This window comes from Micrasema longulum, unplaced genomic scaffold, assembly GCF_059751315.1.
Source record: "Micrasema longulum isolate JH-2025_06_02 unplaced genomic scaffold, ASM5975131v1 h1tg000260l, whole genome shotgun sequence".
In the NCBI taxonomy this organism is placed as follows: domain Eukaryota; kingdom Metazoa; phylum Arthropoda; class Insecta; order Trichoptera; family Brachycentridae; genus Micrasema; species Micrasema longulum.
Window position 1 is genome coordinate 39,395 of NW_028277464.1, and position 18,047 is coordinate 57,441.

The 18,047-nt window shown below is 32.6% G+C and overlaps 2 protein-coding genes across 7 annotated transcripts in view; one reads left to right on the forward strand and one right to left on the reverse strand.

Annotated features, from left to right (window-relative positions):
• Incenp (Inner centromere protein) overlaps positions 1 to 18,047 on the reverse strand; it is a 64,783-nt gene that overhangs the window by 12,132 nt on the left and 34,604 nt on the right. For both annotated transcript variants that reach the window (XM_088223940.1, XM_088223939.1), the window contains exons 11-12: positions 1,129 to 1,303; positions 51 to 213 (exon numbers count right to left, since the gene is read on the reverse strand). In XM_088223940.1, the coding sequence (XP_088080066.1) occupies positions 51 to 213; positions 1,129 to 1,303 (338 nt within the window). The remainder of the gene's footprint in view (positions 1 to 50; positions 214 to 1,128; positions 1,304 to 18,047) is intronic.
• The window catches only part of LOC148283125 (beta1,4-N-acetylgalactosaminyltransferase B-like), a 36,251-nt gene continuing 20,621 nt past the window's right edge, over positions 2,418 to 18,047 (forward strand). For 2 of the 5 annotated variants that reach the window (XM_088223943.1, XM_088223942.1), the window contains exons 1-2: positions 2,418 to 2,739; positions 9,812 to 9,893. The gene's annotated coding sequence lies outside the window, so the exon portion shown is untranslated. Of the gene's footprint in view, positions 2,740 to 9,811; positions 9,894 to 13,929; positions 14,076 to 15,662; positions 15,712 to 18,047 lie in introns of those variants that run through there. The other 3 variants (XM_088223941.1, XM_088223944.1, XM_088223945.1) reach the window with 3 other exon arrangements.

Here is an 18,047-nt window from a genome sequence, read left to right on the forward strand (position 1 = left end):
TTGAATGTACTTTATTATATATAGAAACATAACGTATGGGTGTGACTTACTCTGCAATCAAATCTCTCAGATTGGTAAATCCTTTAGTAAAGATTTTAGATACATGAGATTTCTTGGTTCCGGGTTTGTTCTGAGGAGGAGGTGGAGTTTCTTCCACTTCGCTGAGGTCATCGGTAAGCAGAGATTCATTTGGATCACACTGAATGAATTGACCTGCAAAGAAAAAAACACTATTCAGAAGCACTGATTTTTTTTTTTGCTCAACGCACAATGTGCATTGACGAACTTATTACTTTAAGGAATGTCAACCATCCGACCAAAAACAGACTGGATAAGTTGGTCAAGGTTTGAACTTATCTGTAAGAATTAGTTTTTTTTTTACTACATTGTTCGATTCGCTCTGATTTTGTTTCAATGTATTTCATATCAATTTTGTCTATTGTCTGCCTCATGGTATAGTGGTCAGCGCGTTAACCACAATACAAGATGTCCCAAGTTCGATTCCTGACATTCATTTAAAAAGGTATTTTTATACTAAAATATTTCACAGTCCCTGGACTGGTACCTGAAACATAAGACTGATCATCTTACTTTCATATAACTAAAATGATAAAGTTACGCTGCAATTGGCGTACCAATGCAATGCCCTATGCACCATTAGGTGCGGAAAGGGAAAGATGATGATCTCTATTGTTTAAATTGGCTCTGTACTATTTAGGGTTATAATTAAAGACATATGTTTAAGATTTTTATATTCACTTCTCGAAAAGATTTTTAACTCTGTTGAAATATGTATAAATTGATAAACACCCTTAGGGGTAAAATCCAGTGCTTGTCTACACAGATTTAAACATGCTCGAAGCATAATATACACAATATGTAGAAATCACACTAAAATGATACGTATGTGAGAGATTTTTTTATTAATAAAAAAAAGACAAAAAAAATTTTATTGGCTCTTCTGTAAAGTCGCCACGTGTCCCTTAGAACTTTTTTCTTTCCGGCATCGATACATGTATATATAAAAATGGTTTTGAAAATTATCAATATGTAAAAAATTAAAACAAACGATAAATCATGGTTTCAAATTGCCTAGAGGTGTATGAAGAATAATAAATATATGATTACCTTTAGTGATGGTAATCGTCTGGTCCAGCTGCCTTGAAGGGAGTGTGACGGTCTCATTAAGGATTTTGGAAGGCTGGACATCGGGATGATGTTGTTGTTGTTTAGGGCTGTTAATGACAATAGTTTCTCGACTAAGACCCTTAGAATTCTCCAAAACTCTAGTCTCATTCAAAGCCTGTAACATAATTTTTTCAATGATAATAAATGTCAAAGAAAAAAATATTTTCGATGATGTTTAATTTTAAATACACAAAATGATGTGAAAAATATTGAATTCAGAAAGAATCAGAAAATAATAAATCGGGTTGTGGTCCTGTGGCTAGTGTCTCGGACTAACCGACCCAAGTTCCGCGGTTCGAATCCCACTTTACCCCAAACTTGATTTCATTTTCAACGAATTGAAAATGGCCCTCAAAATTTAATATATATATACATCCATAAAAATATGTTTCTAAATTATGGACTTTTAAATTACACATATATGTGCAAAATAACAATAAGTACCTGTTTAGATGCAAAAATATATTTTTTAAATGTTATACTTTTTACTTATTTAATAAATAAAAAAACAAACTGCATGCAAATAAACACTAAAAATGTATATCTATAAAAATATGAGGCGGTCAGAGCAGAAGTGGCGTAAACCAACAAACATGTGGAACTGAAATAATCACATTCAATGTTTAACCATGTACATAGCAGTGGCAAACTGTGACTTTTTTAATAGGTAAGATATATTTTTTCATAATTTGTACATTTGTACAAAGGGGTGTTTTCACACCAGAATATTTCATAGTCCCTGGACTGGTACCTGAAGCGTAAGACTGATCATCTTACCTTCGTGTAACATAAATTATCAAGATACGCTGTGATTGGCGTACCAATTCAGTGCCCTATGCACCATTAGGTGCGGAAGGGGAATGATGATGATGATATTTTATCTACATTTCATTTTTACTATCTGAAACAGATTCCTTAAAATGAGATATTATATTTTAAGTGACACAATTTTCTACTGTATGGAGTTCGGGATATTGCTATTATTATGAATTTAATGCAAATTATTCTATAGCTACAAAAAAATAAACTTCGCGGGCGGCGCGGCGGTCAAAAAACATTTATTTCAGTTGAAAATGGAATATTTCAAAGTTTTTAAAAACCGCGTAAATTTTATAATTTTCCCCTAGCGGAATTCTCCAGAACTAAAAAGATCAACAACCTGACTCGAATGTTCGAGCGATTTGAGCGCCAACACGAAGCTTAATGAAAAAAAAAAAACGGTCGTGACTGGTGACGTTTCTTGGAGGCGAACCGCACCGGTTGTGAACGCGTAACACGGATAGCATATCGGATTATCACGTGTTTTATAAATATATTTGTTACAGCAATTTATTGCAAGTGTTAATAAAATAGTTTAGGTGCAGAATAGAAAAAAAAATTATAAAACAATATGAAAAGTGATAATAAAAGTTAATATTAATATTTTTGCTGTTGAAATTCCAGAAGTTCGGTTGAAACAATGGCGCGAATTTTAAAATAAACATTTTGCAAAAACGTTTACATAAAATAACCACTGATAGTAAAAATGCGTTTATTTCATCGGAAATTCAGGTAACGTTTTGTAATATTTTTTTCCCGCTTTATATCTAATATGCGTACAAAATCGGAAACATTAGTGAAATTTAAAAAATCGGCGTGTTTCACTAATGGAATATTATTTGCTATGTATGCTGCGGTTGTTATTCATTGCTTGGAAACAGGAAACTCATTTAAATTCCCGGCACATTTTCAAATCTAGAGAGAGTACATTATTTGTTTCGATATAATGCACCATTGCCATAAAATAAAGTTACGAAAATGTAATGATCTGAGATCTGGCTACATATTAGAAATAGATAAATCAGATGAAAGATGCCGACATACTGTATCTGTATAAACAGCAGTGTAACATATTAAGGCTGTAGTCTGGTAAAAGGAACGCAAAATTAGTAAATCATACGATTTTGCCATTTTAAAACTAATGTTTTTAAAAAATGGCGCAATGATAAAAAAATAAAAAAACATAAACTAGATAAAAACAATATTTTTTAAAGGTAAGAAATCTATTAAAAAATATACTCCAAAGTTTTATGTAACTTAAATTTAATTACTTTAAGACTGGCAGATTATGCCATTTCAAATTTAGACTAAACTTAGGTATCTGGGATCTCATAAAATACTAAGCATTGAACAAAAATTTGTTGCAATAATTTGAAGGTAATAAGTTGAACATGGGAGTGGCCGAAGCCAAACTTTAATTTTTGATTTGAAAAGAAATACAAGCATTTTAAATCACACACATACATTTTTATGACATTTTATTTTATTTCTGCGTAAAATTATGCCTTCGGTAATACTTCAAAAAAAATGAAAAAAAGAAGATAATTCTGGCTGTAAATTTAATTTATAACAACATCTTATTTACGTTTTTATGACCTTCAGACCTGCCCTTTTCGTTTTCGGTCGGACTACAGCCTTAATAATGCATTAGTACAGGTCTGGTAATCTACGAGATTTCTTCTACTTCGGATTTTCCAGCCAAAGGACAGTGAAATATTGCAGTGTAGAACCACCGTAAAAAAATAATATTTCAAGGCGACCCCGCATAGTGTCGAATCCGGGACCTCGAGAACAGTAGATGAACGCCCCAACCAGTGCATTATGAAAGGGATTTATGTCAACTCGATTTATTTTTTCAGAATTTTTACTTGAGAGCAGCCATCGAATCAAAAACACGCGTTCAGGGCTCTGGTTCTATTTCACACACAGAACTGTATTCTTCATCGGCCCAGACACGGATAATATTACATTTTACATTATTTTTTTAAAATGATGTTTTATTATTGAATCTAAACAATATTTTGAGTTCGTCCAATTTTTTTTAGACAAGAACTGGATTCAACCCCCTAGGGAGCTGATAATATAAACACATTACAACAGAGATTAAAACCATTTAAGTGAACGAGGGCTATTTGAGAGGTTACCACTTGACACAAGTTTTTATTGACAGTTTACGCAACAAGTAGAAAAATAATCGAAATAACATTAGATACGGTCAGTTAGATTCAATAAACATATTGCAACAGAGATGGAAAACATTTTTGTGAAGGGAATATAAAGAATAGGCATCTACAGGTCTTATGACCTGTCATTGGCTGGTTTAAGTATTCACTTTTCACACAGTGTTACATTTACCATTCTGACTATATTTGAAAATTTATATTCGTTCAATTCTTCCCTTTTATCTGTTGATGTTTGTGAATTTTAAGAACTGAAACATTTATTGATGCGGGTGAGATTTATCAGATTGAATTATTTCACCTATATATAACAAAATTGAATTATTTCACCTACATGAAAGAATTCAAGGAAATAAATGTTCAAATATAAGCAGAATTGTGAATGTTAAACAGTGTGTAAAGTAGCCACGTAAACCGGCCAATGACGGGTCATAAGCCCAGTAAATACCTATTCTTTATATTCCCTTCACAAAAATGTTTTCCATCTCTGTTGCAATATGTTTATTGAATCTAACTGACCGTATCTAATGTTATTTCGATTATTTTTCTACTTTTTGCGTAAACTGTCAATAAAAACTTGTGTCAAGTGGTAACCTCTCAAATAGCCCTCGTCACAAATATGTTCTTGCAAATTTATATATTTTTCCAGTGTTAGATAATTATTATTTATGATGAAATTTGAACTGATTACATTAAAAAATATTAATTAGTTTCTTTCGCGAAGAATATTTAATCGGGCCTTACATAAACTCGGTATAAAGTTACGCCTAGGCATAGTGGTAAAATTAAGATGGGTATACCATCATTATTCTGCCACGAAGCTTAAGCTAAGACTATAAAAACATTATTATTATTATTATCTGTATGTAAGCGTCTGGTCTATTTCGTCCCCCGCGATCCATTATGCAAATGATTTATTAGTCATAAAATCAAACTTATCAATGGACTTGCAAACACATACATGCAAATGATAAGTTAGCTGTTACTTAAGGTCGCTCCAGTCGCTCCAATCGTTAAAAGTGTTCTCTCGACTGAAAGTCAATGAGGCTTATTAATAAACTTGGCATAAAGTTCCACTTAAGTATAGTGGTATAATTCGGATGGGAAAACCGTCCATATTTAGGCGTAACTTTACGCCGAGTTTATGATATATAAAATAAACGGATTCTGACGGAATATTTCTTTGTTAGTCTTGAAAGTCGTACATTTGTATTTTTCATTTCCAAAATAGAGACAATAAATATGATATTATATGTATAAAATGCATATATGCGACACGTTGAAATTCAGACATTAATTCTTGTGACAGACAACGTTGAATTTTTCTATGAAGATTTATTTTCTATTATACCCCAGCGTCAAGTTGTTCGAGGAATTCGATATATTAGATATAAGGCAATTATATATATCTAGAACAATTATGTTTGTGAAAGCAAATTATTCTTCTAAATCCCAAAAGGAACACTCCCACACTACTAGACGTCAAACTAAAGGATGGGTCACGGGGTCTACCACAAACTCTGAATTCGGGCAAAAAAATTTCAGGTTTCTGGGCCCCAAAAGATTCAATATGTTACCCGAACATTACAAAACCATGACCCGAATTCAATTAAATAAATTTGTAATAAAATGGTTACTGGATTTAGATAGAGAAAAATCTGATATCTTACTAAAAAAACATTCTAAAATAATAAATGGTATATATATTGTATAACTTTATAATAAATTGACTAGTAGGTAGTCATGTTATTATTTATTTTTGCATAAAAATGTCTGCCTTAAAACAGGTTGTACCTAGTTAGGAAGACTAGTCACAATCCAGATAAATCTATTACCTAGATAAAGAAAAAATATTTTTTGTTATTAAACCATTATTAAACCATTACAATTGAATGACTCGGAAGGTTTGTTAAGAAAGTTAGACAAAATTAATAAAAATAAATATATTGGCCTCTTTTAACGGGGTTTTAAAATAACAAGGTACAAAAAATAATTTTAAAAAAAAAACAATAATTTGACAGTGCATAATAAATAGTAATTATATCGTACTATTTGTTTTTGAAATTCCCCACATCGCTCTTTTTCTTACTAGGCGTATTATATGATTAAAATTATTATTTGTTGCGATTTTTTAAAGTAGCAAAATTATGCTACAATAAATGGTAAACGAAATTTTTTTTAATCCCGAATTTATTTTTTAAGTGGTACTGCGTGTAACATAACCCCCGTATGAAGAGGTACCGGTGTTATATTTTATGCTTATTTATTTTTAAAAATCAAGTACCGTTTGAAAGACGAATAACAATAATTGGGTTAAGTACATAAATAGGTAAAAATTAAGTAACCGATTGAGTAGGTAGATCTGGTTTTCATTTGGGATCTATTAATCGGAATAATAATCACAGGCAATTTTAATGGCGCCGTTTCCATAATGAAAGAAGCGCAAAAAAGTGCGAGGCAAAATTTCACAATCAATTTTGCATTTCGCAATTCTTTTAATTAGTCGGTCGTTAGGTAGGTGTCAAAACAATTGATCGGGAATTTAACTGGACTGTGTTTTGTGATTATTCATCGCGTTATAAAAATCATATCAGTCAGATGATAGTTCGGGCTTTTTATTATATTGCCCAAGAAGAACTATTCGAAATAGGTAATGCTGGGCCAATTACAACAGATATATGAAGAAACTGAACATAAAACTATGTAGCAAAGACAAACAAGGGCAATAAATTAAAAACACGATCAACAAATAAGACTTCGAGCTAACCCGCGCCAATCCATCTTCATTCCACACAGCGCTAATGGCGAAAAAATCTACGAAAAGCCGGAAGATATATTACGAAGAATTTTAAGTTGTGTAACGAATTGACTTATCTACACATTCTGGTTATTGGGGCATAAAAACTAAATAAGACAATATTGAAGAATTCTAAAAATATTACTATAATATAATTTATGTTTTCCAAATTTTTTCATGCATTTGTTTTTATAATAGTGTGTTATTCCGTGTCCGTGTGCAGGCAGATAAATAATACAATTTTGTGAGTGAAATAGAATCAGAACCCTGGACGAGCGTTTTCGACTCGATGGCCCTCGGGTAAAAATCCTAGAAAAGGGAGATCGAAAAGAGATACAAGTCCGTCTCATAGGCGTTCGCCAGCCATGCTTGAGGTCCCGGGTTCGATTCCCGGCACGGTCAACGTGAAATATTTATTCAAAAGGTTCGCTGCTATATTTTACTGCCCATGGACCGGCACCTGAAGTGTAAGATTGATCACCCTCATGTTCAGATGATCTAAATACAATGCATCTGGTGCACCAATGCAGTGCCCTCTGGACTACGTGGAGCAGAAAGGGAAATTATGATGTTCTTATTTTTGCATTGCATTTCATTTGCTACTTTGTGTTTTTATTTCATTTTTTAAAAAAAATAATACGATCGGGTATTTATCATCTTGACTAGATCAATAATGCCAAATGTTAAGTTCCGGCCTACAAGACCAAACTGACGATGGTTTTGCCTGCTGGAAGAGTGATCTCTCTATGCTAAATAACATTTATAATACTAAGGTATTTAACGGCACAAAATAGGAGAACAAGGTATTCTGTGGGTATATTATAGTAAAGTATTTAAATATCTTTAAAAAAAATAATAAGTTCGCTAAGAAAAAGAAGTCAAGTTTACTATAAACAAACTATTTATTATCTATGTAACACGTGAGCGCAGATACTCATACCTAAAAATGACCGAAAACGCTAAAAATGCCTGAATTGCAGACACAGTTATCATGTATTTTGGACGTTTGTAGCACTAACTTTGTGGTTCATTGTTACATTTTAAAGGTATAAATAAAATTATTTTGTTTTATGAAAAACATTTTTATTTATTGTCACAACCAACTAGTTTCTATCACAAATTCCTTATCAATGTTTACTTTCAAACGCAGTCTTTAAAAATGAATCTCGGAGCATGACAGACGTCGCGTCGCTCGAGGTATTGTTGATACATCAACCGACGAAAAACGTGTTTTTGTGCGTGGTATAAAATATAAAAATCACGCGTGGTCGCTAGCCTACTGCCTGTCCTTAACGTCAATGATGGAGACGGAGATCTTATCATATATTTTTGTAACGTAAATATTTTTTTTCATTAAATAGATTAAAGAAAATATATAAAAATGTTTGTATAGATTATTGACGAATACATAAATATGAAAAACCATTTCACAGTCCACAGGTAATCGCAAAAGTAAATGAGTTTTAATTGACCGGTGCAAATGTCAATTAAAAATATACTGATTATGAAACCTTGGCATTATTAGCGTTTAGATAAAATATTTGACGTGTATAATGTCTTATCCCATTTCATATCATATTAATTAAAATAAAAAAAAACAAACGACGAATATAAATACTTTTTTATGATGCATTATGGGCGCGTCATTCCGTCGGGTTCGCATTTACTTTATCCATAGACTGTTTGCATAATTTCAAATAACCAGAACGTTGCGGTTTGCGCAAACGTGTGTGAAAAATAATGAAAAAAATGTGTGCATTCGAAAACAAAACATCGAGATTTAGCCAAGTTAGCATTCATATCAATATGACGTATGGAAATAGCTGAACCCGAGCGTGGAAGGGCGAATAACAGATCATAATATCTACATTGTATGTAGAATAAGAAAAATGAGATCATCGCTTAAACTTTTCAGTATTTTGTTTATTATTTTATTTAAATAAACGGCACATTGCGTGAGAAAAATAGTCTATAAAATATACATATACAAGATAGAGTTCAGTTATTTATAAAAAATGACACTTTAAAAGAAAATTTAAATAACTGTAACAAACAACTCAAGTAGTTTGAAAGGGGTAAATATGTAGTAAATTTATAATATATATATATATAAAATGCAAAAGAAAACAAGTAAATCAACAGCTTGGAAATTTCAAAAAAGTGTAAATTAACACATTTCAAAAGAGGATAAAACGAAAATAATGTGTTTGTGACCAATCACGACGCAATGAGGAAGTCCAGTGGTTATTTTTGTATATTTTTTATTTGTTAATGTACTATTAAACTAAGCCAAATTATTTTTTTAAATTTTTACATATCGTATTGTCAGCGCTACGATTTTTTAAGTTTTGTATTTCTGAAATAACTCCGTGTGTGAGGTCAGAGGTTCTCTTCCGCTTATTCTCGATCAGTTCTCCCATTAGTCCATTCACGGCAAGCAAAACGGAAATCTTCCATAACTCTCTTATTATTGGTTGATTTGTATGAACCAGTGACGTCGTTCAAAGTAGTCCGTTTTTATAAAAATGTTTTTTATATTTTTTTCGTACATCTTCAGGAAACTTTGCCGTAAAATTTAATGCTCCAATTTTTACTTATTAATGAAATTTTTAAAATCATAAATTTCTGATTTTTTTTCACACGGGAGATACGTTCCACGCAGTACCGTGCAAATATACAGGGTGTTCTTCAAACCCTGTCACAACCGAAACCAAGATGATCAGTATGGACAAGAAGACATATTGGCATATTAAAAAAAATATTTTGAGTGAAGAAAATTTTTAAAAATAAAATATTTAAAAAAATAAATGGTTGCTTACTTCTGCAGGGGAGAAGCGACAGGGGCGCGGAAGCGCGGTTGACGGAATATCAGACTCCCCCCTCTCCCTCCTCGTTTCTCCTCTGAAGAAGTAAGCAACCATTTGTTTTTTTTTTAAACATTTTATTTTTATACATTTGATTAATCCTTAAAATTTATTTAAATGTGCCTATATGTCTTCTTGCTCATACTGATTATCGTAGTTTCGGATTTGACAGGATTTAAAGAACTCCTGTATAGGGGAAAAAACGAACAATATTGGATTTTAATTTCCACGCATCAAAATCGATTCGGGATTATAAAAAGATTTGTGTAGATAATGCACTTTATCTTTATTTCTGAAATATAACATGAAGTCAAAATACTTATTTAATTTCAAACACAGATTATTTACTACCATTATCATCATATTCTAGGCCATGTAAGTAAAAAATCGATCTAGGATATTCCAATAACGAATAATATAATTAATTATACATTACTAGTATACATTGTTAATTTTTTCAATATATATTTTTTTATAACATTTTTGGACGTGTAAAACGAGGTTCCGGTGCACTTTTTGTAGACAAGCACTGGATTCAACTCCCTAGGGAGCTGTTAATATTAATATATTACAACAGAGATGAAGAGCATTTTAAAGAAGGTAAAACAGAAGTCTAGGCATCTACAGGGCTTATGACCTGTCAGTGGCTGGTTCAAGTGGCCACTTTACACACTGTAAAACATTCACCATTCTGCCCAAATTTGAACATCTTCATTACTTCAATTATTTCATCTGTTGATGTTTGTGAAGTTAAAGAGCTGAAACCTTTATTTATGCGGGTGAGATTCATATAATTGAATTATTTCACCTACGTACTAAGCAACGCCTAAAAATGTTTTTTTTATTTTTTTTATTTTCAATTTCTATACTTCTTCATGGATCAATGCCTCGATTATCAACGCTATCTTCATCTGTATATATCGAGACGGTATTCTTAACTTCTGTACTATCTGTATCTTACCTCGGTATGCTCTACCTACTTGTCATATCGACATCATATGATCGAAACAAGCCAATGGAATGACCGCAAACAATTAGTCCGCGTTACTTACGCCATTTACATTTAAAATGGTTTTAATTTATAGTTTAAATAGGCTTCTGTAATAAAAAGTGCTCACTTAAACCGATTATAAACTCCAATAAATCCCAATTCAAGCAAAAAATGCTCGCTCGAACGATTTTGTATGACTTTTGGAAATCACCCAGACGGTACGCTTCACGATCGTCTGTATGTATCTACCGACCGACTACAAAGCCGGCTCCTTTAACGTTTCAATACATACACTCGGAAAGATAGTAAAACAGATGGCAAAAATATAATAACTCAATTTATTTTTTACATTGGTAAGATTTTACGGCTAGATACTCTTATTTGTTAATAGGAAAGAATCTAGCGACATTATTTTCACACCTAAGCGTTCGTTTTATGAAAGTGACAGTTATGACGGAATTTAATTCGACTTCAAAATTGACTTATTTCTCCCTCGTATTCTTAATAGGCTTTTAAGAAAAAAAGTGCCGACCTCAAAACGATTAAAAATTTTAATGAATCATAATTAAAGGAAAACGTGCTCGGTGGAAAATTTTTTTTACACTTTTAATGCGTAGATAAACGTATCGAGGGGTTCTAGACCCGTCGGTATAAACCGATGTACTTACATCAAAACTTAATGGTGGGGGTATTGGAAGTGTACCTTTTATAGTCGGTCGGGAGACTTATCTTCAACTATGACGTCATACTGGGCAAACCAATAGGTCCCGAACCCGGCAACTACAAACTTCCCAGTACTGTGGGTTACCCATCTCATGACGCCACCAAAAAAAGAGCGTTAATATGTGTACCGTGGCGTACGCTTCCCCTTGTTTTATATCGATGTACCTACCCAAAACTCGAAGGAGGGGGGCCGGTAGTATATCTTTGTAATCGCTAGAGGGAATGTATCTTCAACTATAACGTCAAGGTTAAGGTATGACGTCTTTATCTTCACATCATAATCGAGGCCCAGGTGGATTTATCAACAATATAAGTTGATAAATCCACCTGGTCCATGAAGAAATATAGAAATTGAAAATAAAAATATATACAATAACCAAACTATGAAGTTAAAGATCTAAAAAATTCTAAATCGCTGTATTATTAAATTGCCCATCTGTATGTTTTCATGGTAGGCAAACGCGCTGACCACTGAACCACGAGGCGAACGTGATTAATTTATGTCTCGCTAATAATGTAAATAACTATGAACACGTTAATTAACGTCAGTCTGTCAAGCGGGAATACAGACACGTCGATTGTTCGAAACCGCGGGTCAATTCCTTTCCACTTTACAGTGATACGATAGTGGTATTACGTATAGTAGTCCTGGTAGCTTCCAGACCTACAAAACCGGTTAATGTCTGAACTAACCTCGGGCAGACAGTAGCCGCGATGTTTATGGTCAATAGATATATAGTCACATATTGGCTTCAAAATAATACCTATTCGAAGTTTAGACAATAATAATACTGAATACTGATCCAACCTCCAACCGTGGCTTTTGTTGAAAGCGATTTTCTTACAGGGATGAAGTAACACTATTGTCAAATTGTGTTTGTGAAACATTTTTGTGTTTATCAATTCGTTATACGAGCATAAAACTAATATTAAAAGCACTAAGATTGTAATTTATGATTTTTTTTTGCACCACAACAGGCCAGGATGCCTAATTACAGCACAGAATACCGGGGCGTAAGAAAGATCATGTAATTTTTTTTAATGATCCGATCTTATCGAATCGAACCCGAAACCCTCCGTGCGTAAAGCGAGCGTCTTACTAATTAGATCACGGGGGCCGCCAAATAAATTATGTGCGTAATGCCGCCGTATTAGATAAATTACAGATAAACTTTGTTCAATTATTAATTTAAACACTGCTACAAAACTACCTGAATGATTTATTTAAAAAAAAAGATTAATAATCTATATATATATATAAAAGGCAATCATCGTATGTGCGTTCTCGATAGACTGAGCAACTACTCGACCGATTTACATACGGTTTTTAGTGAAATGTGGATCTTTGCCATGAGCATAGTTATATCAGTTAAATTCTTCAATTTATATAGTAGAAAAAAGTTAAGAGCGTAAATGTTTTTTTCATTGTCACCAGGGCTGCATTCGCCGAGAATGCATATACAAAAAATTTAAAGGACGTTATTTTTTTGTGTATCAAAAAGCTTGATTTTGAATGTTTACAAACAACATTCGTTTTTTATGGATCTCAATGAGATTATTTCCTTAAATTTATTTTTACATAATAATATAAGCTAACATTCAATACATTTTTGGAAATTGCATTCCTAAATAAAGTACAACCCTGTTAGTAAGAGCAGAGTTGATATTTGCAAAAATAGTTCGATATTTAAAAATTAATTATTTAAAATTTTGGAATTCAACCATAAACAAGTACCTAGGTACCTACTTACAAATGAAAAGTTACACCATCTTTTAAATATCTGTCGATATATTTAAGCATACTTAAAATGTTGTTATATACTCGTATAAATATAAAATATGGTGAATACATCCAACAAGCAATTGTCCTGGCCTCGGAGTAACGCAGGACCGAGATGCTTTCGCTGTAGTGATTGCCAGCGTCGGGGGGGGCTGATAAGGCACCGCAAGAAGAAAATATTGTTGAATAAAATATATTAACAACTCAATCAAAAACAGTTTTTTTAAAGAAACATTCAGGCATCAAAAATTTGCACATCCATGGATATTTAAACAGGCTGAGCCGTGTTAGATGGAGAGTATCCTTACCAGAGCACGTTCTGTATTCATTTTCTTATTCACTAGTTTTATAATTGAGTATGTATACTTATTTATACAATAAATATATAAAATAAAATAAATAGTTGAATGCATAATATGTTTCAAAGGAAACAATTGAAAACCTGTCATTAACAGCGCTAATGATGTGTCAACCCTGCTTATCAGTAGACAAAGAAATGCCGTTCCCAGAGGCAGGTTGAGTTCTTTACCTACAACTATTAATAGTTATGTAGACGATATATTATATGTATTACTAGACACCGTCGTGTTGTTATGTATATTGTTACATACTTAGCATTATTCGTGTTTCTATAGATTCAGTTTCTATATCAGTATTGATTTGAATACACCACGATTTACATATAGGAAGAATGTGCCAACAATCATAAGGAACCACATATATTCGCAATATTGTAAGAATATCAACGTTTTCTTTCTACGCCAACCACTGATTTAATTTTTTAATGGAATCACGTTTACTGCTTAGTTTATCGAGATTAAAACATTCAATAATTTTCTTTAAATAGTTTAAACCGATTAACGAATGTTAATAGTTTTGTACTCAACAGAGTTGGCTTGGAATATTAAATTAGTGAAAAACTTCGCATTTTATCAACTCAAAATAAATAAATGTCAAATACACAAAACTATAAATAATCCGTACAAAACGATTTAAAAGACTTAATTCACGTTTTAATTAACTTCTTAATTTCTTATATTTCCATAACTTAGCCTCAGTGCCATAAATGGTCTGATTGGGTTGTATACTCGTAGTATAATTAAAGTATAATTAAAGTTAAATTTACAGACTAATTTAATTTGTTTTTTTATCTTGAAATGCCTAATAAATATGATTATGATATTATTATTATTAGAGAAAATAAGTCAGTGGTTAAATTAAAATTAATTGTTTATTTCTTTCGTCCTGTGGATTGGGAACAATCCTGATTTTGAAAAAAAATCCTGTAAATGGCTTTTAAGTAAAATAATCTAAATTTAGAGTAAATAATTATAATCTTTCCAAAGAGGGATTTATGACGAATTAGCCGTTAGAAATAGGAATAAAAAAAAAAATCCATTTCGTAAATCTTATGTATATTTACAAATTTACAAGCCGTAAGACTGACCGAACAAAGCGACTTATCATTTACGAAGCAAGCTCCGTCCGTGATTCCGAATATATCCTTAAATGTCGGTAAAATTCATTATTTCTAAGTCTTCGTGAAGGAACATTAAGAGATATTTGTTGGAGAATAGTCGGGACATCAAATAAACTATCGAGTGTTTTAAACATGCAAATTAAATCTGCATCAAATCGACGTTGTGAGAGATTAAGGAAAAGTTCCATGTCAGTATATCTCTTGTAATTCCTAGTTTGTACGCAATTTTTCTTATTAATTTATGCTGAACTGATTCGATGCGATTTATATGAGTAACATATGAAGGAGACCACATTACGGAGGCGTTTTCAAAAAGTTACAACTAGTTTGCAAAACGGTTAATTTTTATGTTAGGAAAGTTTTTTATCGGTACCGATATTGGGATAGTATTAATATTTACAAGATTGGGAAATAAGACGTAGATAATACAACAGAGTTACAGAGTTGTAAATACATATTGTAACATACGAGTATTAAGTTGGCACAATACATTCATTTTACGACAAATTACTTACATATTTTCATGCGGCAAGGGGTTAGTGGAAATATTTAAGTTAATATGACACCTCACCCTTTTTATAAATGAAAAAAATAACAGAGAATGTATTGTTGATGTGTGAGGGGAAATACGTTTTATTATTAAAAATGATGGACGTGGCTTGATTCCAATCTATGATAAGCCAAATGTCTAAGTCAGGACAATTACGAATAAGTAAATAATTTTACTAATGAAAAGTTGCCATTACAATACTGACACTCTTTTCTTTATTTAATGGGGCATACTCGTCCTATTTACTTCCATTGTAGTTCAATCTACTGCCTGGCATCATCTACTGCTTTTAGTACTTAAATTTCGTCAAGTGATTGCATAGTCCGAGGGAATCCGGAGGTAATGTATTAGATAATATAGAAAAATGTGTTTAATTAAATTATTTTTTATTTGTTTGCACCACAACCGGCCAGGAGGCCCGGCCCAATTACAGTGGAGAATTTTTTTAAAAATCACATTATTTTTTATGTTCTTACCGGGAATCGAACCGCGAATCGAACCCTGAACCTTCTGAACGTGAGTCGAAAGTCTTGACCACTCCACCACGGAGGCCGCCCGTATATATATATATATATATATATATGCATTGGTAAACCAAAGGCAGCGTATGTCCATCATGTGTTGAATGAGGGTAAGGTGATCAGTCTTACGCTTCGGGTCCCGGACCAGGAATAGTGATATATTGCAGCGTTAAACAATCTTTGAAATTAATATTTCACGTCCACGGAATTGAATCCCGGACCTCAATAATGGGGGGCGAACGCGCCAACCACTTCACGAGGCGGACCTATCTCCACTTGATTTCCCTATTCAGAATATTTATCTGAGAGCAGCTATCGATCCAAAAACGCTCGTCCAGGTTCTGGTTCTATTTCACACACAGAACGGAAAGCATTTTCTAAATACATACATATTGACGCTGGAAAGGAAAATGTTACCAAGCGACGTGTAGCAAGTAGCAACCTAGCAACTTTACAGATTCTATATCGATAAAAAAAGCTTTAATTGGCTCTTCTGTAAAGTTGCATCGCTTGGAAACTTTTTCCTTTTCAGCGTCGATATATTACTTAATAGTTTTTTTTTATTTATTATTTCTATAATTTGATTATTTAGTTCTAGGGTCCCTTGTTTCAAACCAACTAAATTAAGTAATCGCCTTAAGGAGATAACTCTAAATGTAGAAAATTAAGAAATAATATATGTATAAAAGAATCACATTTTTCATATGTGAAATCGAGTGGAAAACGCGCATTTTTATTATAATGACTACGAAGGCAACGAATATTAAACAAAGTATAAAGATAACAATATTTACACATTTTTTTATGAGTGTATCTGTCTGGCACTATTTTTCTATGTTTAGTTTACACAGTTGAATTTCAACAACGTATTGTACATATTTTTAATCGTGGAGGATATAATGTTAATACCCTAGAATGGCCTAGAAACTCAATTCAGTGCGCAAATAAAGGAAAGTTTACCCATTATTTGGAGATTTGCTTGTTCATAAAGCAATGTAAACAAAATAAAATGCATATAAACTTAATTAATGATTCGATACAGAAATTATTCTAATAGTTGTTTCTTCTTCTTCGTTTATTCGTGGCCTTTTCACATCTCAACTCGGGTGTTCTGGGCAGTGTCGATTTTTTTGTTTTTTTTTTTTACATATTTACACATGTGTAGATTTCTTCTTTCTTTATCAGAGGCATCCAATAAGAGTATTGTTATGTCCTGGATCCCTAGCCATTGTGGTATTCCCGGGAACGAAAAAGTGGACGCGTTAGCAAAGGAGGCGTTCCACTCCGGGGATCTTGCCTACGGTAATTTACTACCACTAGGTGATCTCCTTGTTATGACGAATGAGAAGCAACTTCGCACATGGCAAGAATATTGGGTAGCCTCCTCCCAAGCCAAGGGTAGACATATTTTCCAACTGAAGCCAAATGTAACAGAAAAGCCTTGGTTTTCCAAAGTGATTCTGAACAAGTTTGAGACATCCTCCATATGCAGAATGCGCATTGGGCACTGCTGCAATGGTTCTCACCTGTTCAGAATCCATGTCCGGGACTCATTTTGCGAATGTCAGCTTGATGAGGAAGATTTAAAAACCCTATTTTTTTTTAATGCCCCATAAATGATTGTTATCCGACCTCTTTGATATTAAAATCCCATTCCCTATTCACATTCTAACTCTCCTGTCTCCATCCAATAAACGTGTATTTAAAATCCTACGTAAATATCTAGTTATAAATGGTGTTAAGCTGTAAATATGTTATTTTATTATATGCATATATTATAATAAATACTAATACACTAACTTGTATATATTATAAGACTAATAGTTGTTTTTTTTTTTTTTTGTTAGAAAAAAGAAATATTTGCGTTCTTATGATTTACCCAAATATTTAATTTTGAGGGCCATTCTCAACGAGTTGTAAATAACTCACTATTAGAAAATGGAATCAAGTTGGGGTAGAGTGGGATTCGAACGACGGACCTTTGGTCCGTGAGTCCGAGACACTAGCCACGGGACCACAACCCGATTAAAACAATGTTTGTTTTTTTTAGTTTTGACCTCTAATTTTTACGTTTATTAACAAATTAACAATAATAAGCGAGGCACGTAGGTATTATTTCAGGAGAAAAACTCTACAATCAGTTACCTAAAGAAA